At 44.4% G+C, this 25,943-nt stretch overlaps 1 protein-coding gene across 7 annotated transcripts in view; it reads left to right on the top strand.

Moving 5' to 3' along the window:
• Positions 1 to 25,943, top strand: part of NHSL1 (NHS like 1) — a 238,098-nt gene that overhangs the window by 190,020 nt on the left and 22,135 nt on the right. For all 7 annotated transcript variants that reach the window (XM_066248500.1, XM_066248497.1, XM_066248501.1 and 4 more), the window contains exon 3: positions 17,142 to 17,269. In XM_066248500.1, coding sequence (XP_066104597.1) covers positions 17,142 to 17,269 — 128 coding nt within the window. The remainder of the gene's footprint in view (positions 1 to 17,141; positions 17,270 to 25,943) is intronic.

The following is a 25,943-nucleotide window of genomic DNA, read 5'->3' as shown; positions in this document are numbered from 1 at the left end:
AGCTTTCAGAAAGGTCCTAGGGACAGGGCTCACTCTGGGAAGCTAAAAGCCCAGGGCAGATTTTGTTCATGTAGCCAAACTTGATTTAGGGAATGCAGAATAGCTAGCTCATGGATGCCTAAGGTAGTGGCTTCCCAGTTGCTAAAGAAATCTCTTCCCTCTTTCCCAATTTCATGAAAATTCAAATAAGTTTAAGAGGAATAAGGAAAGGAAGCTTCATTGTGAAGCATCCTGACTAATATCTAAACTATGTTTCAGCTTGATGACATCTAGCACTTACTGGGTTATAATAGCTCATTAGTGACTCAATGGATTGAAAAAAGCCACCGGTTACAAAAGAGAAGTAAAAGAAAGATAAGGGTTTGGAAATATTTAATACACCAATGACTTTGCTCTTCCAGCTGAGTCTCCTCTTCCCCTAGTTCATTGCTTGTGGTGTTCTTCCTGAAGAATCCTTCAGTAAAATTGACTTGTAAAAGAAGAAGGTGAAATATCACTGGTTAAAGAGTCTTTTAAATTTTTTACAAGTAAGAAACATTAAATTACTTGCATTCATTCGTATAGAATTTTGAGTTATTTTCTGGTTTAAACAAAGATAGCCCTAGAACTGGGGGGAGGCGGACTGTTATATTATTCTGAGAAAGCCACTGAATGAGGCTGGAAGTACGGTGTCTCCTCTTTCTCAGCCATCACAGTGTGGGCACCTTGCTCTGTTAGGACTGTTCCAGAGGATGAGCTGGGAGACCAGGAAGCTGATCCCAGGGCTGCCCGTAGCCTGTGGGACGTGGGAAGTCATCCCACTTTTGAATTTGGCTTCCTCTTCTGGAAAACAGTTTATGATCTCTTAAGTTTCCATCTAGGCTCTAAAATTCTGATTGGCCTCTCAGTACTTAACTGCTTAAAGGTGATATGTGTGAAATTTATTGACACAAAGGTGTAATTGACTGCTGAGCGTTCAGTCCTGACAAATGGATTGTTGAGAATCTTAAGTTTGTGTTGACATAAAAGTTTTCCAAGTGGCTCCTACCATTGAGGCCCTGGGCTGGATATTGTAGGTGAGTCAGCAATGAACGCCTCTGCTGCTTTCTGCTAAAGGCCTAGAGCTGGCTGGGGAGATAAGGTGATGTATGAGTAACTCGTGTATCAGACTGACGATGGTGGTATCACTGAGCCTCGCCCTTGGCCCTGGGTGTTGTCTTTAAAGCATAACTCTGATCATGCTTCTCCTATGTTAAAAATTCTTTACCAGGCCCTGGCCGGTTGGCTCAGTGGTAGAGCGTCGGCCTGACGTGCAGGAGTCCCGGGTTCTATTCCCGGCCAGGGCACACAGGAGAGGCACCCATCTGCTTCTCCACCCCTCCCCCTCTCCTTCCTCTCTGTCTCTTTCTTCCCCTCCCGCAGCTGAGGCTCCATTGGACCAAAGTTGGCCCGGGTGCTGAGGATGGCTCTGTGGCTTCTGCCTCAGGCGCTAGAATGGCTCTAGTCGCAACAGAGTGACGCCCTGGATGGGCAGAGCATCGCCCCCTGGTGGGCGTGCCGGGTGGATCCCGGTCGGGCGCATGCGGGAGTCTGTCTGACTGCTTCCCCATTTCTGGCTTCGGAAAAATACAAAAAAAAAAGTAAAATAAAATAAAATTCTTTTTTTTTTTTGTATTTTTCTGAAGCCGGAAACGGGGAGAGACAGTCAGACAGACTCCCGCATGCGCCCGACCAGGATCCACTCGGCACGCCCATCAGGGGGCGATGCTCTGCCCACCAGGAGGCGATGCTCTGCCCCTCTGGGGCATTGCTCTGCCGCGTTGCTCTGCCGCGACCAGAGCCACTCTAGCGCCTGGGGCAGAGGCCAAGGAGCCATCCCCAGTGCCTGGGCCATCTTTGCTCCAATGGAGCCTTGGCTGCGGGAGGGGAAGAGAGAGACAGAGAGGAAGGGGGGGGGGTGGAGAAGCAAATGGGCGCTTCTCCTATGTGCCCTGGCCGGGAATTGAACCCGGGTCCCCCGCACGCCAGGCCGACGCTCTACCGCTGAGCTGAGCCAACCGGCCAGGGCCTAAAATAAAATTCTTTACCAGCTCTTCGTCACTGGCAGGATGAAACCTAACATCCTCACACCTGACAACCTTGATGATCTGACCCCTGTTCGTCTAGCTTCATCTCCAAAGCACCCTTTCTCCCCCTGCTTCTCTGCCCTCCACCCAAGGGCTTTGCCGTGTGCCTTCACACGTGAAGATGAGGCCAGTGGAATGCTAGCTTGTCTTGTCTACGCCTTTTCTCCACGGAGGTTCCAGTCCTTTCCCTCTCCCTTCTGAACCTCCGCCTCTCGCACCTGGGCAGCTCCTGTTCCTCCGTTAAGAACCTTGTGGGTGCCCCGGTCCCCACAGAGCCTTCCTAGACTGCCCAGGGCAGACCCTGCATGCCTCCTACGCTTTCCCACACATTCCCACGGGCCCTTAGTCCCCTCTGTCACACTGCTTATACTAAGCTGCCCCATTGTATTTACATACATCTCTCCCCACCTGATAGCGAGATCCTTGGGAACAGGCCCTTTGCCTGTCACTGGCGTGACCCCAGCACACGGCCCAGTGCATGGTGCTATAACGACCGCTGGGTTAGTGCAGGTCCTGGGAAGGTCATCTAGAACTCGGGAGAGAGATGAGAGCCAAAGCCACAGAACCACTGGTGAGTGTGCGGGAGTGAGATTAGGGATGCAGGAAGTGCAGGGGTGAGCCGGGAAGGTTTATTTTAGGGCTGGAAAGAGTTGGCAAGAGGAGTTGAGGAAGAAGAAAGTGAGTAGGATGGGGCAGTCATCACGGTGCTCACGGATGGGGAGAGAAGGCTGAGGAAAGGCTACTGAATTATGAGGTGGCCTCCCGTGCCCTTCAAAAGAGCAGTTTCAAGGAAGTCTCTGGATTTAAAAAGCCAAATTTCATGAGATAATTATTTTTATAAGCAGAAGCATAATACGAATATTTTTTAAGAAATAAAGTAAAAGGGCCCTGGCCGGTTGGCTCAGCGGTAGAGCATCGGCCTGGCGTGTGGGGGACCCGGGTTCGATTCCCGGCCAGGGCACATAGGAGAAGCGCCCATTTGCTTCTCCACCCTCCCCCCCTTTCTCTCTGTCTCTCTCTTCCCCTCCTGCAGCCAAGGCTCCATTATAGTAAAGATGTCCCGGGCGGGCGCTGGGGATGGCTCCTTGGCCTCTGCCCCAGGCGCTAGAGTGGCTCTGGTCGTGGCAGAGCGACGCCCCAGAGGGGCAGAGCATCACCCCCTGGTGGGCAGAGCATCGCCCCCTGGTGGGCAGAGCGTGGCCTCTGGTGGGCGTGCCGGGTGGATCCCGGTCGGGCGCATGCGGGAGTCTGTCTGACTGTCTCTCCCCGTTTCCAGCTTCAGAAATTTGAAATAATTAAAAAAAAAAAAAGAAATAAAGTAAAAGCTGTCAAGCAGAGGGAAGAGGGGCAGTATTTTGAGGTGGTGGCAGGGTGAAGGTAATGTTATTGGTGCTTTAAAAGCTAGAGCCAATTAAAACACAATTGTAGTCAGAAGGAGCCATCGGAGGGGAAGAGGCACAGAGAGAATGGGAGAGTGTTCCCTGAGGAGGTGGCAGGCAGGGACCCGAGGGGCACAGCCAGAGGTCCGGTTTCACCCTCTGTCTCCTAGCTGAGAACCCGAGAAAGCACTTTTTGAGACGGAGCAAAAGAATGTTGACGCTGCTCATTGGGTCGAATGGGCGCCTAGGTCTTTGGTGAGAAGGATGGCTCATCCTTTGGCGCTCTCCTGTTTGGTTCTTGTGACTTTAATTAGGTGGACTTTTCAAAGACAAATGAAAATTTCGTTGAAGTCTTAAAAAGAAATACAGGTATTTCTTTTGGAATGTGTGTCCTTAGGGAAAGTTGCTCAACCCGCTAAAACAATGGATTAAATTCTCTTAAGAAAAGAGAAGAGCAAAGGCAAAATAAGGACTGGATGGGTGGGAAGTGCTGTACAAAAGGGGCAGTTTAGCTGCTCGTGTTGGATTTGATGGCTCACCAAATTTTTTGTAATACTGACTACCCTGAGCATCGTAATCGAAGTGAGTAGTTTATAACCTGGGAGAGGAAGTCGAGGTGCAAGAGCAAAGGGAAAATGAACACTCATTACTTTTACACGAGGTAGAGAGACAAGTCCTTTTCTAATGATAAGCAACACAGAGAAGTTAGGGTAGCAGAGACAGTCATTTAAATGATCCAGGTCTTAACAAAGCACTAGGGATTGTTTAAACAAAAGGCTTTTGTTTTGTTTTTGTGTCTGTAGCCAGTCTGCTGTTTCAGCAATTCTATTTTAATTCCTGATAAAGTGAGTAACTTGAGTGGCCTCTATATTTCGCTCAGGGCAGCATAAAAATGCTACATTGAAGGTACGGTGGATAAGGTCTGTTATCATTCACTGTACAACTGAAGTCTCCAGTGTTGGTTTAGAATCTTTGCAGGCTATTTGATATTGAGTAACCTTGGTGATGCTCCACTCCCGCCAGTGATAGGGCTTTTTCATTCTAAAGTGAAATGCTATCGCCTCCACTTTGGTTGCGCTCTGGTGGTGCTCGACCAGAACCTGCTCGCCCTTCGCACACTCGCGTGAGTCGGGGGCGTCGGGCAGCTTTCGCCTTCATTTCAGTCAGGTTTAGGTCTTTGAGTCTCCGGAAATGAATTTGTGTAGGTGAAGAGAAGAAATGTTAAAATTTGGTTTCCTGCCATGGCAAATAACATTTTGCCAAATAACATCTTAGGAGTCATTCTTTCCATGGTTTGTAATGAAAAATAAAGCTAACAGTTTTATCCAGCCCCTGAAGTTTTAATATTTAATTATTAACTGGGGAGGGGGAGGGTTATTCTGCTCTAATAAGAATTAGTCATAGAGGGAAGCTATTAATCAAAATGACCTTAAAAAATTTTTTTTGACTCTTCTACATAAAATGAGATTGCCTTACAGTGTTTAATATTGTCACTGGTCCCAGGCCATGGGGGGTAGAAGAGGAATTCCTTCCAGTGTGTTAAAACATTCGTCAGCAAACTCATTTCCTGTTTGTTAGCTGATGACACAATTGATTTGGTTTTTTTCCTCTGTAATAGGCCACCTTCCCCATCCTGATCGCTTTATTTTGCCAAACACACTTTGCAAATTGAATGAGAAGTCACTTGGAATTGTGCTAAAATAACTTTTAGGCAGATGAATTTGGCAGTCTTTGTATCATTCTTTTTCTTTCCCTTGGCAAAGAAACCCATTTATCTGTCTATCTATCTATCTATCTATCAAGTGAAAGGCAGGAAGGCAGAGAGACTGACTCCCACATATACCCCGACTGGATCCACCTGGCAAGCCCACTAGGAGGTGATGCTTTGAACATCTGGGGTCCTTGCTCAGTTGCTCAGCAGCAGGGTCCAACTTGTTCAAATTAGCCATTCCTGAGGGAGAGAGGGGGAGAGATAGAGAGAGGGAGAAAGAGAGAGAGAGAAGGAGGAGAGGAGGAGGGATGGAGAAGTAGATGGTTGCCTTTCCTGTATGACCTAACCTGCAATTGAACGTGGGGATTCCACATGCCGGCCGATGCTCTGCCATTGAGCCCACCGGCCAGGGCCGCAACCCGTTTATTTCAAAGGCAGCATTCTATCACCAGCTGCTCTTTTCTACTTTGCTCCTCCCCAAAGCTTGTCTGGGAGGTTTCTCTGTAAATGAAGCTTCCTGTGACATCCCTTCTATCTGCACAGAAATCTTCTGGGAGTTACCCATGATGTAGTTAGTTTTTTCATTGCTAGATTTGGTCAGTTTCCCTAAAATTCTACCAAAACTAAATTTCCTTGGGGAGATAGGCCATTTGAGCACTCAACATTATCTTCCCTTTTTCATCCACTCCCACCTGCTCTTCCCTCAACTTATGTCTTAAACAAATAGGATTGGGTCTCCCCTCCCATTAAATTCTGTGTTGATGCTGGCTCCGACCCATGCTCCTCACTTGTGCTTACTAAACACTGATGGCATGACGGGTATCATTGAGTATCACGCCTTCATAAGTTGTCACGTGAACTTCTTTATCCTTTGGCTAAATTGTAAGCACTTTGAATTCTGGAGTGTACCCCTTAAGCCTGACTTGATCAATAAAGTTTAGGATTTTGAACACCCAGCTATTACTTTCAGAGTTTGGACTCTTGACTGCCGTCATTCATTACCTGGGCGATGGCAGGTTTCCTGAGCAAATTACTCCCTTCAGAGGAACTCCCTTCCCTTTACACTGGGTGATATACAATAGTTGGCCCTGATTACCCACAGTTGAGCAAATTACACTGTAGCAGCTGGAACATTTTGTCTTATATGCACCATTAAGAGAGAAGATACTCACTTCCAGAACTTTCAGAGACTTGGACTTAATCATTAAAGCCATGCATTTCTCCTTACCCTTTTATGTTTTATGATGCTTTGGATGCTAAATGTCACTGAAGTGATGATTGATGAAAAAGGGATTTTATGGACCCAAATATGCACTTATTGGAAGATAAATTTGGATTTAATACTTTACATATAATGATATTCTTTTATGTCATTGTAGGCATTTCTATGTAACTACATATAAACTCTTACCTTAAAGAAGGGAGGGGCCTGACCAGGCGGTGGCGCAGTGGATAGAGTGTCAGACTGGGATGCAGAGGGCCCAGGTTCGAGACCCCGAGGTTGCCAGCTTGAGTGCGGGCTCATCTGGTTTGAGCAAAAAAAAGCTCACCAGCTTAGACCCGAGGTCGCTGGCTTAAGCAAGGGGTTACTCAGTGTGCTGTAGCCCCACGGTCAAGGCACATATGAGAAAGCAACCAATGAACAACTAAAATGCCACAATGAAAAACTGATGATTGACACTTCTCATCTCTCTCTGTTCCTGTCTGTCTGTCCCTATCTATCCCTCTCTCTGACTTTCTCTGTCTCTGTAAAAAAAAAAAACAAAAAAACAAAAAAAAAGAAGGTGGGGAGAATGAATTATTAGTATAATGCTAAACCAAAATGGCATATTTATTTGGAATCTATCATTTAAAATTGCTATCAAATTATCTAGGGAAATATCCATTGAAAAGATCTATGTTAAATCCATGATATCTTTAAGATTTAATATAGTTTTTCAACTCATTTGATATGCTACAAATAACTGAGTAACTTAAACATTTGACCATGTATAGTCTCTTATGTTACAGTTCAAACGCATTGATGTTCAACTGTTTTTGGAGAATTAAGGGAAAATACAGATATACTTTTGGAAAATTCAATATACGTTACTAGCAAAGGCAGAATCTTAACGACAGAATCTTTCTTCAAGTATTGTCAAACCCAGTAAATTAACTGGAAAGTAAATCCCTTCTATTTTAAAATGAATTTTGGGTTGATTTCCATTAGGAAAATAAGTTCTCTGATGTTTACAAAGTGTAGCATTTGAGTGCAGTAAATTTTTCCTATGTGCTTACTTGAAAGCTTAAACTATCTTCTTTACCTGTATAATAGCCAATAGAGCTGTTGAACTAGAATTGATTTTCTTCTGAACATACATGATGTACTCGTATGTGCTCTTCATTCTCTGGCCGTGGGTAGAGATATGTAACTGAACTAGTCTTTCACTGCTCTTGATAATCTGATGGGTAAATAACTCAGAAGTTTGGAAACCTGGGTCTACCAGAAATTTGACACCTGGGCTTCATAATCCATAAGACAAATATATCTACTTTCTTATGGCCAGAAGTTCAGAGCATCTTGGAAGGAAACTGTGACAGAAATTGGGCATTGAGAAGTGCCCATTTGGCTAGTGAAAAGCTGTGCAACTCTGGACAAGAAACATCTCCTCAGGAACTAATGTCTAAGGTCCCAACAGAAGTTCCCCTTTATAGTGAGGAAAGGCGTGATGTGATAACAGCTCTCAGCAGACATGACAGTAATTACTGCATATTTATAATATTTACTTTGAGGGCGCCATATGAATAAGCCACTGCTCTAAGCACTTCACATCAGTGAATTATTTACTCTTCACAATGATCCTAAGAGATGGGTATTATAATTATCCACAGTTTACATGTGAAAACCTTGAGACACAGAAAGAAACTTCCAAGTGGTGGAGGCAAAATTAGAACCCAGCCATTTTGGCCCCAAAACTGGAGTTCTTTTCTGAGAGTAAATTGCAGGCTATTACAGTACTTATGATAAAACTCTGCCCCCTCCACGTCTCCCTCTGCCACACTTACCAGTGTCCCTAGTAACACTTCCAGCAAATCAGTACGTTCAGTTTGGGCTTTTAGTGCCCTTGAACTCTTCTAGAAAGGAAAGATGTTTAACTAGTTCTGTTACAATTGTCCCCTACATTTACATTTTCTTATTTTATTTTTAGTGAGAAGCAGGGAGGCTGAGAGATAGACTCCCACATGTGCCCCAGCCGGGATCCACACTGCAAGCCCCCTACCAGGCAATGCTCTTCCCATCCGGGGCATTGCTCCATTGCTCAGCAACCGAGCTATTTTTAGTGCCTGAGGTAAGGCCATTAAGCCATCCTCAGTGCCCAGGGCCAACTTGCTTGAACCATTCAAGCCATGGCTACAGGAGAGGAAGAGCGAGAGAGAGTGAGAAGGAAAAGGGAGAGGGGTGGAGAAGTAGATGGTCGCTTCTCCTGTGTGCCCTGACTGGAAATCGAACCTGGGACTTCCACATGCCAGGCCAACGCTCTGTTGTTGAGCCAGCTGGACAAGGCTACTTACATTTCCATAACAAAAAAATGTGAAACAAAATGAAATAAGTAAATGTTGACCTTAAGGAATACTGGTATTTAAGGTCTATTGAAATTAAGATTTATTCTTCATCAGTGGCAAAGCAAGTCTGTAGGTGAAAATATGACATAGGGGTAATGAAAATGTTAGCAGACTCAGCATTTTTTTTTTTTTTTTTTCATTTTTCTGAAGCTGGAAACAGGGAGAGACAGTCAGACAGACTCCCGCATGCGCCCGACCGGTATCCAACCGGCACGCCCACCAGGGGCGGTGCTCTGCCCCCCAGGGGGCGATGCTCTGCCCATCCTGGGCGTCGCCATATTGCGACCAGAGCCACTCTAGCGCCTGAGGCAGAGGCCACAGAGCCATCCCCAGCGCCCGGGCCATCTTTGCTCCAATGGAGCCTCGGCTGCGGGAGGGGAAGAGAGAGACAGAGAGGAAAGCGCGGCGGAGGGGTGGAGAAGCAAATGGGCGCTTCTCCTATGTGCCCTGGCCGGGAATCAAACCCGGGTCCTCCGCACGCTAGGCCGACGCTCTACCGCTGAGCCAACCGGCCAGGGCCAGACTCAGCATTTTAACATTGAAAAGAAAATCCTTTTATCCCTTCTGGAAATTATTTTATACATTTTCAAAGTCATGACTGACTAGTTGTGGCGCAGCAGGTAGAGTGTCGACCTGAAACACTGAGGTCCCTAGTTTGAAACCCTAAGGTTGCCAGCTGGAGCACAGGCTGACCAGCTGGAGCATGGGGTTGTTGGCTTGAGCGCAGGATCATCAATATGGTCCCAAGGTCACTGGCTTGAGCAAGGGGTCACTGACTCGGTTTGAGCCCCCTGTCCCGCCCAGTCAAGGCACTTATGAGAAGCAATCAGTGAACAACTAAAGTGAAGCAGCAATGAGTTGATGCTTCTCATGTCTCTCCTCCCTCTCTCTTCCCCCGCTAAAAAAAAAAAAAAAAATCAATTAAAAACTTAAAAACTTCTCAAATTTATACTAATTATATAATTACACATAATAATATATAACGTACATTACCATCACCCACTCTTACAGATGACAGCAGTACAGGGCCACAGGAGCCACCACCATGCTTGCAGGGAGCCCACGACAGCTTAATCAAAACGCCACCCTCCCTCGTGGCTTACCTCAAGTCCTCTCTTCCACAAAGCCTTCTGTAGTCACTCGAGCCTCCCATGCTAGCCTGAACTCTTCAGTGTCTTATAACCCTATCACATACCTCCTTAGAGCCCTTGCTGTGCCTCTCAGCGTGTAGGGTTCAGTTGATGATTTTTAAGGAAAAACTTGCAAAGAAAAGGTGTAAGGTGGTACAGTAGCATCTACTGCGAAAGAGGCAGGGTCATACTTACAAGAATTCATTAGCTCCTAAAACAATTCTCTTTCCTCAGCTACTCATAAATTGTAACTCCAGAGCAAAGCTTCCCATCCCACACCTCCCCATTAATTCACAAATATGTGTGAAGCATCTCTACCTGCTGAGTATTAGCATAGGAACAGGAGATTCCACAGTGAACAGAACAGACGGAAGTCCTGTGCCCATAGAGCTTGTGTTTTAAACGAGGGCATAAAAAAACAAACCAAATGGTCAACTACGTAGGGTGTTGGAAGGTCCTAATTGCTAAGAGAAAAAGAAAGCAGGGAAGGGACCAGGGAGTGGTGTTGGCACGGGCCTCACTGAGTGGTGGCATCTGAGAGAAGAAAGTGGGCCCCTTCACCCTGAGGCAGAGCTGGAGGAAAGTGTGGTTGGGCTGAGGGAAGAAGGAGAACAGGAGGAGATGGTGGTGAGAGGGGTACAGTGTATGTCACGGGTCTTGTAGGTTACTATGTGGACTCTGGTTTTCACCAGGAGACTTTGAACAGAGAAGGGATGGAATCTCACTTCCTGCCCACCCGCCCTCTTCCCCAAGATGCTGGACTCAGCTCAAATGGACTCAAGTATAGAGTCGACATCTTACTAATACTATATTTTCCGATCCTAGAAAACTGGGTATCTCTTGATTTATTCAGATCTTTCAAAACTCTCTGTTTTGAGGCTTTGAGTGTACAGTCTTACACATCCGTTGTCAGATACACTCCTAAGTATTTCATATTTTTGATATTGTTGTAAGTACTACTTTTTAAATTTTAATTTCTGATTCTTCATTGCTGGGATAAAAAAATACAGTTGATTTTTATATATTGATCTTCTATCATACCATCTTACTAAATTCACTAGTTCTATAAGTTATCTGTATATTCTGTGCAATCAAAAATATTCCTGTGGGAATTGAAGATCGGTCCTTCTGAGTTTATTCCACAGCTCGGCACCTGCTAGTGCCATACTGTGTTGATTTCCTCGGGCTGCTGTAGCGAAGTGCCGCAAACTGGGTGGCTTAAAACAACAGTAATGTGTTGTCTTACAGTTCTGGAAGCTAGAAGTCCCAGTCAAGGTGCTGGCAGGGCCACGCTCCCTCCAGCCTTGCAGGGAGACTCTCTCCCTGCCTCTTCCAGCTCCTCTGGGCCCCAGGCCCCCTTTGGCTGGCGGGAACATAAGTCCAATCGCCTCCTCCGTCTTCACATGGCCGTCTTCCCTCTCTGTGTGTCTCTGTCGTTTTGTTTTGTTTTGTTTTGGAGGGTGGTTTAGAGAAGTATTGTGTTTAATGCGAAGCTTAGCCTGCGCCAGCCCGGGGCCCGGCCTGGAGTAGGTGACCTCCACGGAGTCGCCCCGGCGGAGAGGTGAGGAAAGCAGCCATCAAACAGAAGACCCAGAATGGAAAGGAGATGAGCCGCTGCTCGTGGGGCCGGCTCTTCACATTGTCCTACTGTCTCTGTTTTCTCATAAGGACCCCAGTCATATTGAATTAGGGCCCATCCTGGTGACTTCACTTTAACAGGATTACATCTAGAGAGACCCTGTGTCCAACTGAGGTCACATTCACAATTGCCAGGGGTTAAGATTTCCGTTTATCTTTTTGGGAGACACAATTGAACTCCTAACACATACTTTCAGATCAAAGAACCTTTATCCTTTCCTTGCTATAGAATTGTGATATATGAGATACATTTACCAAGCACCTGGCTGGTGCTCTTCCTATGTAAAATGTCCCTGAGTAGGAGGCTTCGAGTGTGTGTTTGTGTGTGTGTGTGTGTGTGTGTATACACACAAATATTCTGTGCAATCAAAAATATTTCTGTGGGAATTGAAATATATTCGATTGCGCACACACACACACACACACACATACACACACATATAAGGTCTACCGGAATGTTCTGTTCGTTTTTGGAATAAAATAAAATACAAATTTTTCTTACCGTCAATAAACTTTATTAAATAATATATTTCCACACCAATTCTATCTTCCGAATATGGTCCGAAATGGTTTGCTGAGCTGAATTAAGCCTTTCTGGGATCTCCGATGTTGTCAGAAAAGGATCTTGCTCCAACATGGTCTTAACAACATCAACATCAAGCTCTGGCCGGTTGGCTCAGCGGTAGAGCGTCGGCCCGGCGTGCAGGAGTCCTGGGTTCGATTCCTGGCCAGGGCACATAGGAGAGGCGCCCATTTACTTCTCCACCCCTCCCCCTCTCCTTCCTCTCTGTCTCTCTCTTCCCCTCCCGCAGCAAGGCTCCATTGGAGCAAAGTTGGCCCGGGTGCTGAGGATGGCTCTGTGGCCTCTGCCTCAGGCGCTAGAATGGCTCTGGATGCAACAGAGCAACGCCTGAGGGGCGGGCAGAGCATTACCCCCTAGTGGGCATGCCAGGTGGATCCCGGTCGGGCGCATGTAGGAGTCTGTCTGACTGTCTCCCCGTTTCCAGCTTTGGAAAAATGAAAAAAAAAAAAAAGAATTGTGCAGCCAAGCAAGTCTTGTTACGGAGTTGCTTACTGCCTTTTGAAAGTGGCCGTTTGCAGTAGTTACAGCTTCTGTGGAAGTCTGCCAGCAATGACTGGGGTTTTGTTGTTGTTGTTATTGTTGTTGTGACAGAGACTAAGAGAGGGACAGATAGTGACAGACAGATCGGAAGGGAGAGAGATGAGAAGCATAAATTCTTCATTGTGGCACCTTAGTTTCTCACTGATTGCTTTCTCATATGTGCCTTGACCGGGGAGCTACAGCAGACCAAGTGACCCCTTGCTCAAGCCAGCGACCCTGGACTCAAGCTGGTGAGCCTTGCTCAAACCAGATGAGCCCGCACTCAAGCTGGCGAGCTTGAGGTTTTGAACCTGGGTCCTGTGCATCCCAGTCCAACGCTCTATCCACTGCGCCACCGCCTGGTCAGGCTCAATGACTGGTTTTTGAGCACCCGCCATGTGAATGGTTCTGCGCAAGGTTCTGGCATCCCTTAACCTGGGCTCCTCTTGGAGCACCCGAACACATTTGTTGAATGTTTCTCACCACAGCTTCCCAGAAGGAGTCACGTCCCAGCTTTCCAGAGGTGGGGTCTGAGTTTCCAGGAGGTTCAAATGCTGTCCCCGAGTTCTCGTAGTCGGTAGCAGTGCCAGGTCTGTCTGGGTTCCTCTCCAGACATTCAGCTGCTCCTCCATACAGTGTACCTCCTGTGGTCAACCTCCTGTTCCTAAAATGCGCAGGGGTAGCTTTTCATTGCTGCTGCAAAATTTCCCATCAGAGCCTCTCAACCTCATTCAAGGATTGGAAATAAGCATTAAATCAATGTCAGGAGAAGAGTAACAACAGTCTAGAAAATCTTAGATTCATTGTTATTCCTCTGTTTGGGACAGTTATTAGAGAGCTATTTTAAAGCATTCTTATTTTCTCCCTTGCTTGTGGGGTAGGATTGCCCTTTCTTGACCCCTTTGAAGTTAGTTTAGGTACAGCCTTGTGGCTTGTTTTGTCTAAAGAAATAGTAGTGGAAGTCACCCCTGGCACTTCTGGCAGAAGTTCCTGGAGCCGGTGTGAAATGCACCACGTTCTTCTGCACTGCCTTGACTGTCCAAGCTCAGGCTGAGGTCTGGTCCCTGGTCCTCGGTCCCTGCATGAGCCCTACTAGCTCAGCCTGGGGGAGAATGTGCAACAGAGAATATTCTGGTAGGTTTAGCCACTGAGATTGTGGAACTCTTTGTGAGTGCTACATCTAGACCTTCTGTAATCTTCTTACAACATCAGGGTGCTTACCTTTTATGGATCAGCATGAAATTTCTGGGGGACCAGCATGGGTCTGCAAACTAGTTGTTGAAAAACACTGTCTAGATCATTGTGACTGATTCAATACAAACCAAAGAAAGTGGAAATTCACCAAAGATTTCCAGCAGAGAAAATTATTTTGAAAAGAACTCTTTAAAGCATCTTGCAGGAAACTTTTCACATGTCTAAAATATTAAAATGGAAAGCTTAAGGCGCCCTGGCCAGATTGCTCAGTTGATTGTAGCATCATCCCAAAGCACAGAGGTTTCTGGTTCAACCCCCAGTCAGGGCGCATACAGGATCAGAAAGTTTTCCTTTCTCTCTCAAATCCGTTAATTTAAAAAGGGGAGGGGGGAGAAAACCTAAAGAATAGCTCTAATGCATGAAGATTTGGAGGCCAAAGCAGTATTAAGTTCACAAGATGATTAAAGAACCATCTGATTCTATGACATTATTTCTTTCTTCTATATTTAAAACTTCAGTTTGCCAAGATATGTTTGTTCATTGTTCTTGCACTAAAGAAAATAGTTTGACAGGTAAGGAAGGAGGAGGAAATGTAGTTGGGAAACCAGAGGACACAACGAACAGTGACACCTTTATCCAGGCAGCTCTGTGAGAACAATAATGGGGTTTTACTCTTAATTTCTGTTGCAAGAGGAGTATGTGTTAAAGACAGATCTTCTGTTACATTTAGTATCTTGTTTCTAGCCTGTAGTTGCTGGAGTAACCTGGCTTTAAATTCTGCTGTGCCTCGCTGCTACTCAGTTAAGTGTTTGAAAAGTCTTTGTTTATTCATGATGGCTTGCACTTACTTATATCTCACTCTACAGACAATAAACGCAGTTATTAGTGAACAAAGCCTTGGTTTTAGGAACGGAGAGCTGTTGTAACTTGACAAGAGAAATTTTCCTACATTTCCCCGGAGTTGTAATATGATAAAATGATCATGGATATTGGGGAGTTGACTAGATTTCAGAAAATTTGTAAGAATCAAAGGATTGGTCATCTGCCATAAATTTATACTGCCTGGTTTAGTCTTAGACCCAGATCGTCTTTTATTTGATATACTACTGTTTGTTATATTACTGTTCAAACATTTGTATGGCATAAACTTCATTGAGAGAAAAGAAAGCATTGTGTTTTTAACTAGGGTCAAATGGTGGCACATTTTTATTATTAGAAGTGCTTATCATTGTAAGACTTATGCTTTTAATATATGAATAATAATTTTCTAATATTTTGGTCTTTAAGATTTAATACATATCAAGTCATTTTTGTTATTTTTAATGTTCTTGTAAAGGATGTCAGAGCTCACATCAGCTTTCGAGGTGATCTAGTTCAGGAGTCCTTATTTCTTTGGAGAGGATTCTTTTTCAAACATCTCTGACAGGGTATCCAATATGTAATGCAGATTCTTAAACTTATTATAGGGCCAGTTAGCGAGGGGGAAACTACTGTTTTGAACAACAGAAAGACTTCATTTAAAGGGCTTTGGCCTTCGCTTTGTATTTTGTTGCATTTGGCAAGTATTTGAAAATACTGAATTACATGGTCAGTAGCTGCAAGTGGTGACGGTTTTTTATTAGTTTGTTTTACAGGTTTCACTCTGAGTCCTTGGGAGAGGTCAGTGTTATAGGACCACAGAAAAGTTAGTTCAGTAGCACAAGTTAATAAAATGTAAAACTATTGAGCTTGAATGTTATTTTTTCAAATCTAGCTTTAAGGTAATTAAAGAAAATCAAACAAAAATTTATAGAATCCCAAAATTGCATGGTACAGCAGTTGAAAACTACTAATTATGCTTTATGTAACAATATGTCCGCAGAGTGACAGTTCAGACTCCGGTTGTACTATTTATTTTCTTACAGAAATTGTTTAATATCAGAGAAGATGTGAAAATATCTCTCACTGAAAAGGGTTCTGTTAGCATGAGTAAATCCTCATTAAAAAAATAAATTGTGATCTGGAGGTGTCAGAATTTTTTATTTTATTTTCCATTTTCCATGATATTAAGAGTAGTTGCCAGCCCAGCCCACAAATTATTTGTCCAGTAAGTGACTGGAGTAAATAATATTCAGCTGTCTTCCGAGTACGTGTGCACTTTTAAGTTAGCTTGGCATTCTAAAAGATGCTCCTGACTATGTCTATGGGATTTTAAAAACTCTGATTTGCCGCCCCGGATTGGAAACGTTCTCTGTCCACTCCCACTGTGTAGTAGCAAAGGAGAGAGGGTTTTTATTCCCTGGTTGAAGAATTGTTATCCCTGCATGAAAGCAACTACTATCTCTCCTTTGAAGAAGAACCATAGATCCTAGTGTTAGAAAGGAATTCTGAAGATGCCCTACTTTGGTTCTGTGCCTTTGCGTGCATGCTTCTGTAAAGCCGTGCAAAAAGGAAACCTTTCCAAAAAGCAAACACATTTTGCAGGGCCTTCAGCAAGCTGGATACATAAAGGAACCCTGTGGCAAATACTTTTGCAAGGCGGATGCTCCTCTAAGGTGGGATCTGGGTAATAGGAAAACTCCTGGGGCTTTTTAAAGCTGCTCTCCCGCCACTGGGGAGAGCCATCAGCGCAGTGGGTCCTCCTTGAAGACAGTTTGTCTCTAAGCAACCGGTGGCCTTAGTCCCCCTCTGATCCAGGGCACCATGCCCCCTAGCTGCCTTCCACTTGGCGGTGCCAGGCATTCCTCTGTGGACTGGCAGGCATCTCAGACCGCCACCAGCTTCATATTAAGTTCCGCACAGTGTTTATAGGCTGTTTGGCACCAAACTTAAATTGAGAAGTAAAAATGAGAACATTATTGCCTGTGATTTCTCCTGCTGCTTCCAACAGACAAGTCTAGGACGCGAGCATAGCATGAAGATTGCTTGTGGTATTTGATGTGAAATTACATAAGCAATTGTGTGTCGAGAATTCTAGCAAGACCCTGGGTTCCAATTCTGAACCCACTGCTTACTAGCATAACAGTGCAGAGGGACAACTTTAATTGCCCTAAGCTTGACTCAGAGGGTTGTTGTGAGGTCTCAAGGTAATCTTTTTAAAGTCTGTTAACATTACATGTACTCTTTAGTAGGTACTTTTCTAATTCTTAGTCATTTTTATCATTATTTTCATTTTCAATATTATTCTTTTGAAGTCTTATTATGCCTAGGGAAATATTACCAGAAAAGGTGAATAAAGAGGAGCAAAGAAAAGTCTGGTTTCTAATGCCCTTCCTCCGTCCCATCCCATCCCCTGCGCAGAATGTGACAAGCTGCGGCGGGATGGCTACCGGAGCTCTCAGTACTACTCCCAGGGACCCACCTTCGCCGCCAACTCCAGCCCGCCCTGCGATGAGTATCAAGATGAGGATGAAGAAACCGATCAGAAGGTAAGGCTTATAAATTCAACAAAGTCTGTTGTTTACTGTAAGAGTGTTATCCCAAGTTAATTTCTTAGTTTTAACAAGTACACCATGATTGTGTAACACCAACATTGGGGAGGCTGGGTAAAGGGCACCCAAGGATTTGCAGTTCTCTCCTTATAAGTTTCAAGTCTAAAAGGAAAAGGTAAGCACCTGACCAGGTGGTGCACAGTGGATAGAACATCGGGTCTGGGACGCTAGGTCCCAGGTTCAAAACTCCGAGGTCGCCGGCTTAAGCACGGGCCCATCGAGCCCCTTAGGCTTGAGAGAGTTCACCAGCTTGAGTGTGGGATCATAGACATGACCCCGTAGTTGCTGGCTCAAAGCCCAAGGTCACTATCTTGAGCAAGGGGTCTCTGACTCGGTTGGAGCCCCCTGTGCCACCCGACCCCCAGCCAAGGCACATATGAGAAAGCAATCAGTGAACAACTAAGGTACTGCAACGAAGAATTGATGTTTCTCATCTCTCTCTCTTCCTGTCTGTTTCTTTTTTTTGTATTTTTCTGAAGTTGGAAACGGGAGGCAGTCAGACAGACTCCCGCATGCACCTGACCGGGATCCACCCGGCATGCCCACCAGGGGGTGATGCTCTGCCCATCTGGGGCGTTGTTCCACTGCAACCAGAGCCATTCCAGCGCCTGAGGCAGAGGTCATAGAGCCATCCTCAGCACCCGGGCCAACCTTGCTCCAATGGAGCCTTGGCTGCAGGAGGGGAAGAGAGAGACAGAGAGGAAGGAGAAGGGGAGGGGTGGAGAAGCAGATGGGCGCTTCTCTTGTGTGCCCTGGCCGGGAATTGAACCCGGGACTCCCGCACGCCAGGCCGACACTCTACCACTGAGCCAACCGGCCAGGGCCTCTTCCTATCTGTTTCTATCTGTCCCTCTCTCTGACACACACACACACACACACACACACACACACACACACACAGCATTCTTCTACAATGAGAGTTGCTAATAAGGCGCAAAGGTTAAGAACATATAAATTAGAACAGAGAACTTAGGGGACATCTGGCTATTTATTCTGATAATTATTCTAGAATAATGAATGTAAAACATTTACTGAGTACAACTCAAGTGTATTGTATGGAGAAAGGTATTTTGCTAATATGCACGTATATCTTTCAAACTGGTGATGTAGTGTGAGAAGAAAAAAATTGTTTGAAGTATTTCCAACTATATATGTTCTGTACTAAATTTTAAACGTGCTGCGTGAGAAATGCTTTCTGCAGAGGGATTTAGAATCCATGACATACCTCTTTATTCATCTGCAAAATCAAAGAGTAAGTCACTGCTTTAGTATTGTTCTAGCCTTGACATTTTTTCTGTTGTTGTTCTTTCCGTTTTCATTGCATACCACGTACTTACCAGAGGGTGTTCGGATATTTGAAGGAAGTTCAGTTGTAGATGCCAAAATACATCCTGTGAGTTGATAAGGCATTTCTCCAACTGCCATTGTTGGGGGTTAGATGTGATGGTATGTTCAGTGAATCACAGAAACACTCATAGAGGCCCCATTATCTCAGCAGAAAGCGTGTCAGTCATGAGTTACTCAACCTCTTGTGTAAAATTCACCCCCAAACAGTTAAATGAGTGTGGGATTATGGCAATGACAGTTGGCTTTAATGGTGTTGATAGAAACTGAAATTTTCTTTTCTATTTCCTGTTATTCTTTGAACTGGCATCTCGGGTTCTGTTTTGGTCTTCGTTAATAAGACAAGTATAAATCAAAGGAGGACTTTGAAGAAGACAAACGGACAGCAGCCTTGCTCTGGAACTGCAAATGCTGGAGGCTTATATGACATGATGGTTGAGAGAGCACTGGTTTGGGACACCGTCCCCACCTGTCGGTGCTGCTGGCCTTGGGGAAATTGCTTCCCTCTGTGAGCTTCAGTTTCCTCAACTGTAAAGAGTTATAAACCACATGTTCTGGTGTGCTCAGAACAACCCTGGTTCACAGCTGCTGTCCTGTGTAATTATTAATAGCACACCCTTCGCTCTCAAAGGCGCTCTGGTTTTGATAATAAATTACATGACTACATTACCTACCTTAGAGGGATGTTGTGAAGATGAAGTGAATTAATGTTTGTAAAAGCCTTAGCCTGGTGCCTGGCGTGTAGTGTATGCTCAAGTAATGATTAGTATCATTAAACTCTGCTTGGTTTTTCAAACCAGACTTCAAGGAAAATGACGCAGTGGACAATGTCTGCTTTTTATGAAAATTTGGCCACTCTCCCAATGATTCTTTTATTCCACCCTCATAGAATTTCCTGCCTAAAGCAATGAATGAGAGGTTTCAGCAACTACTAAAAAAATTCTGGTTGTTGTCTCTTCACAGGTTATCTATATGCAGAACGACCAGCAGTTATACCTGCACTAACTTTATAATAAGAGCAGAATGCTTTAGAACATTTTCATAATGTTTTTCACAAATTATATCTCATTTCCCACAAGAACTCCCATGAAATAAGTGTTGTCATATCATTACTGTAATTTTAATGAACTGAGACTCGGAATTATGAAATGGCTTTCTCAAGATCACACAGCTCGAACGCATCAGGGAGGATGTGAAGACAGGGCTTCTCACTTTGTATTTTATTTCCATTGCTCCATGTTGGTTAAATAAAAGGACGCGATTACGCAGTTACTCAAACCCCTTCTCATTCTGCAAGTGATTGTCGTTTTCAGTGCGTCTTTGACTTGTCTGGTGTTCACTCATTTAGGCTGTTTTTTCAAAACCTGTTTTATGTGCTGCTGGGTCTTAATATCTAGACATAGTCCTTAGCGTAGAGTAGCTGATGGTCAGACATTTATGATGACCCTAGATGCAGGCCTTTGTCATGGGGTCTCAATCTGAGTAATTTCAGAATCCAGTAGAAACAGAGTCAGAGCTGCTCTGTACTCTGTGGCCCTTGTTGCTACGTATCATTGCAGGCGAGGAGGAGATTGGGGTCTGACTTTTCCAGGCCTTGATGTATTCAGGCCTGGAATTGAGAGTGTATCGAGTAATTTCTTCACTTTTTCTTGTTTCAAATATCCTGTTACGCTGGAATAAGGCTCCAGTCATGTCTGCCTCTCCTTCTAAGTGGGGGACAGTGTTCCTGTCTTGTTGACCTCGGTATTCCTAACAGGAAGCCAAGCGGCAGGCACATGGGAGAGCCCAGGAGCCTGTCGGGGCTCTGCTGTGTGTGAATCTATGTGGTACTTCTTGTAACCATGCCAGGTAGCTTAGATTGTGCCCATATCACAGGTGAGAGCCTATATCTTAGAGAAATTGTATCACTTGCTTAATATCACATAGCTTTTAAATACTGAAATTGAGATCTTTCTCTGTTTTAAAACAGTGTTAATAAGATATAATTTACATAAAATAAACTTCACGTATTTAAATTATTTAATAACTTTTGACATCTGTATACACACAGGATCGCATAACCACAGTCAAGATAGTGAACACACCTATCACCCCCACAAGGGAACCAGGATTTAAATCCAAAGCTGATTCCAGAGCCCTTGTTTCCCCTTCAACAAGCAGTGAGTAGGGAATTGAGCCGTAGCTACAGCCCTCTCCTCGTAGTCACTCTCTGGGGGGACTTAGATAAAGAACATCATTTACAGCCCAACTGTCCATCAGTAAAAGAATGGGTGAGTAAATATGGTATCGGAATGGAATGGATGCCCCAGTGAAACCAGTGAATTACAGGCTCACACAGCAATATGGATGTGTCTTAGAAACATGACAAGTAAACGAGTAACACTGCAAAGAAAAGGATACCATTTTTCTAGAAATCAAAATAAATATAAACATGTAATCTAGGCATATTTATACACACTTGTAACAAAAGCAAGGGATGGTAAACACAGTTCAGGAGAGGGGGTTACCTCTGGAGGAAGCAGGATGGGGCATGGTGGTAGAAACAATTATTGATAATATATTTAAGCGTGGGTTAGGTAGCGAGTTCTCATATCTTCATTATGTTATATATAAAATACTTTGTACCTATGATTTAATCTAATCAAAAGATCATTAAAAATAAGAAATTACTATATCAGTTGAAAATGTATGCTCTATTTTCATTACATATAGTTTGAGGAAAAGATCACTTAATATATGATAGTTTAAATCCAAACTGTTTTAATTCAATACATGCTAAGAAAGTCTAGAGCCCTTGATTAAGGTCTAGGTTTTGTGACAAAGGGAGTAATATACCGAATAAGAGAAAAGGAACAATTAGCTACTTAATTAGCTACTTAATAATGTGGGTATGCAAACCACCTCCTGGCCATCCTCCTGGAGTTGCTGGATGGCCCTGATCGCTGCTTCTGTGCGGACGCATCTCCACCGTGCCTGGGCTGCTGTGTGGACGCATCTCCACCGAGCCTGGGCCACTGTGCTGTGGTTGTCGGGTCAGGGGAGAGGAGAGGAACAGGAGCAAGTGCAGTCACGATCTTCTGGGTGAACGCGGCTGCTGTGTGGACGCATCCCCACCGTGCCTGGGCTGCTGTGCTGTGGTGGTCGGGTCAGGGGAGAGGAGAGGAACAGGAGCAAGTTCAGTCACGATCTCCTGTCTGAGTATATTGAGGTAGAAGCAGCATATAGCCAAGAAAGACTCCAGTAGTTCTGACACCTTATAAATCTATTTAGGATCTTGAAAACCAAGAGTTAACCCACAAGACATTTAATTCTGGGAGAAAAAGACACCAAAGACTGAAGTGTCCACAGAAAGAACTAGAATGTATGCTGGTGTCCTCTTAAATAGTGCTCTGTACTTTCATCTGTTCTACAGCTGTTTTTATGTAATACTTGGTAAATGAATGCTAAATTTAGCTCTGTTTATAATTCTATTTTCTAATTTTTGAAAGGATAGCAGATTTAAACAAAAAGAAAAAAAGCCTGAGCTAGTCTGTTTCACAGTTAAGCCCCCTTTTTGGTAACTTGGCCATTTTCCAAAGAGACTGTATTGCAGGCTCCACTGTCCATCTGGTGGGAGGTTGTCTAGTTTCCAGACGGGACTTAGCAGCTTCTGAAATGCAGGTCTCCCAGCATCCAAGAGCTACGGAACAGCTACTGCTGTGCAGGGGAGCTCCCGGTCTGAATTAAGTCATTCGACACGAGGAATTGTGCTTGCTTAAGTTTCGTTTGTGACTCTGTGTTCCTTCTCAGACCAGAGTATGGGCTACTGATGAACATTATTGACTGACTAACAGCTTTGGAAACGACATTTAAGTTCTGAAAGCCAGGCAACTTTCAACTCCATGTTTAAAAAGAGAACTCACTCTCTTCTGAGGTTTTGCATTAACGTGAGGCACGGCCGTGCGTTGGGAGTCCCGCATCTCAACACAGGGAGCTCGAGCTGCTCGGAACCAGCAGCCCGGAGGCGACGGAACCAGGGTGTGGTCCCTAGTGTCTCCTACTCGGTGATAGTGTTCCGTCCCCTGCACCACACTGCGGGCTCTTACAGATTTCTAAAAGGTGGTTTTTTTTTTTCTGACTTTAAGTGATTTTTTAAATTACAGTTGACATGCAGTATTATATTAGTTTCAGATGTAGGTTTTGTTCTCATTTACAGATGTAAATAGAGGGGTTTTGTTAGTTTGTTTGGGGGGGAGGTTAGATCAGAAAACCTTATTGCAAATATTACCAAGTTGTAATTTTACACTGTTTAACAGAGAGACTTGGAACCAGGTCTGGGTTCTAATTCCAGTTGCCCACTTGTAAACTTTTAAGAAGCAAAGTTACTTTAGTTCATTTTCTTATTTATAAAATGAGGCTAATGCTGTGAAAATAAATTGAGATACCAATTTCTTTAAAGCCTGTAACCCGGGAGAGGCATATAGAAATCAGTTACTGGATGGCGACTCCTTTTTTAGCTAAAATTCTAAAATAACTCCCTGTCCAGTTCCGATTTAAAGCCTCCTAGAACTGGGATTCTCATGGGAGAGAAAAACAAGATGAATAACTAAAATATCTGTATACTAGTGATACTAGTGATTTCTACTACAGAGAAATAGTAAGCAGAGAGGAGGGATGTAAAATCTTGGGAAGGACTTAGAATTCCAGGCCGGGTGAACAGCTAAGACCGCAGCAAGTAGGGGACTCTTGATTAAACTTAGCACCTAAAGAATAAGGTTCTACTTACGTAGATGTCTAAGGGAAGAGCATTCCAGGTGGTGGGAGCAGCAAGTAGCAAAGGCCCTGGGGCAGTAGTATGCATGATATATGGAGCTTCACGGAGGATGGTGTGACCAGGGTAGAATAAACAAGGGATAGAAGAGTTGGAGGTGAGGTCATTGTTAGCAGTGCACTGGTTCTTAGATCATATAGGGTTTTGTAGGTCACAGAATGCTGGAGGGTTCGAGAAGAGGAGCAACGTGATGTGACTTACATTTTCCGGCTGCCATGTTGAGAAATACCCCATTGGAGGGGGGAGGAGTAAGGGAGGGTAGTCAACAGCGCGGAAGCGTAGAGACCAGTGAAGAGGCTAACGTTATAATCCAGAGCATTATGGTGTCTGTCTTAACGGAGTAATTAATGCAGTGTTTGCCACTGAGGTACAGGAGGTTTGTTCCTGCGTTCCTGCTGTGTTTAGAAGTACAAGGAAGGCTGAGAGTCAGGTCATTATGGAAGTCATACCATCCTGGTTTTTCAATTTTCTTTTAATAGATTGTGGCACTCTAGAACAGTACTTGGCATATAACTTTATCTGTGCCCTGCTTGTCTGGGAAACTTCCTTGCAGACGAAGGGAGCACTTTATAAAATAAATGATCTTTGTCAGTTGTCATACTGGAGCTGTCCCTGGTGATCGTCCGTGGCAAGGAGGCGAACCGAAGTACTGTTTCGTTGTGATAGTTATCAATCCTTACAACTAAAAGGAAAGTAGGTTACTGGGGCTAGAGCCACCATGGAGACGCATGCACGCTACAGAACAGCTCCTCCGTCCGCGGCAGACGTCACACGGAAACGGAACCCTCTCCGCAGGATGTCGCCCTGTTCCCCGTTCTCCAGCCAGCCGAGCTTCACTTTTCCTCGGAAACATTTTCTGTTAGGATTTGCTTCTTATGGCCTTTGAAGTCTGTGTTACATTTCAAGGTTGCCTGAGAAATTATTTCTTATGTAAATATTTCAGAAAATTGGAGTGACCTTTTCATTTACTAGATTAGGACCTTTACACAAATTGTCATGAAATTTTTAAATGAAATTAGATTTAATTTATGTGTGTGCGTCTGCAGTGTAAGAGTAGAAAATATGTATTATAAATCAAACTTAACAAGAGTGTCACAACCAGAAAAGGGTCAGAAATAATTGATTTATGTCAGCCTGGCTTAGCTGCTGCAGCCAGCTCAGAAATTCCTTTGTCTTTTAAGGATCTGTAGAGTTGCAACTGGTATCAGATCAAATATGAATGGATATGGTGTAATTTGATATCAGATTTAAGATGTCAGTAACATAACATATATTCAGATTAATTGTATTAGTTTAATTGTAAGCGTTTTATATTTTCATTATGTGAAAAAAGAGACTAGGTTGTCATTTTACATGTTTTATGTATTAAGAATACTGCCCTGGCTGGTTGGCTTAGTGGTAGAGCATCGGCCTGGCGTGCAGGAGTCCTGGGTTCGATTCCCAGCCAGGGCACACAGGAGAAGTGCCCATCTGCTTCTCCACCCCTTCCCGTCTCCTTCCTCTCTGTCTCTCTCTTCCCCTCTCGCAGCCGAGGCTCCATTGGAGCAAAGTTGGCCCAGGCGCTGAGGATGGCTCTGTGGCCTCTGCCTCAGGCGCTAGAGTGGCTCTGGTTGCAGCAGAGCAACACACCAGATGGGCAGAGCATTGCCCCCTGGTGGGCGTGCCGGGTGGATCCCGGTTGGGCGCATGCGGGAGTCTGTCTGACTGCCTCCCCGTTTCCAGCTTCGGAAAAATACAAAAAAAAAAAAAAGAATGTAAAGTTACGGGATCAAGGTGAAGGAATTAGCCAAATTATGTGTATATATATGTATACACACAGATCCAGACAACAGGACAAGTTCCAGAGGGAAAGGGGGGAGGTAGTGGGAAGAGGACAAAGGATATGTAAGGGGGCACACTGTGAGGCATTGAGGGTGTTATATTAAGTGAGACACTTGAATCCATGTTAACATAATAAATTTAAAAATTCAATAAAATTTAAAAAAACTATAAAGTTAAAAATACCAAGATACCTGGCTTTATCTTTTTACTGCTACACTGCCTTTATTATTGGTAGTCTCCTTGCAATAAAAGAAAAAAAGTGGGTACTTGTCAGTTCATGATTATGTTTTTGTAAAGTCACGTTTCTATAACCACCACTTTTAGGTTCATGATATTTAATAGTTGTAGACATTTCCACAGTTATCATTTCATTGGGTCCTAAGAGTACCCAGAGTGGAATATAGAAGGCGGTAGGCAGGGTACTCTCATTTTATAGCAAGGGACTTGAACATTTAGTAACAGCCTCAAGGTCACGTGACTATAAGATATAAAGTGGCCTGACCAGGCTGAGTGGTGCAGTGGATAGAGTGTCGGACTGGGATATGGAACGACCCAGGTTCGAGACCCCGAGCTCACCAGCTTGAGCACAGGCTCATCTGGCTTGAGCAAAGCTCACCAGCTTGGACCCAAGGTCGC

This window comes from Saccopteryx bilineata, chromosome 12 (assembly GCF_036850765.1).
Source record: "Saccopteryx bilineata isolate mSacBil1 chromosome 12, mSacBil1_pri_phased_curated, whole genome shotgun sequence".
Lineage (NCBI taxonomy): Eukaryota > Metazoa > Chordata > Mammalia > Chiroptera > Emballonuridae > Saccopteryx > Saccopteryx bilineata.
Note: the sequence above shows the minus strand (reverse complement) of the source record. Positions and strands in the feature narration are given on the sequence as shown.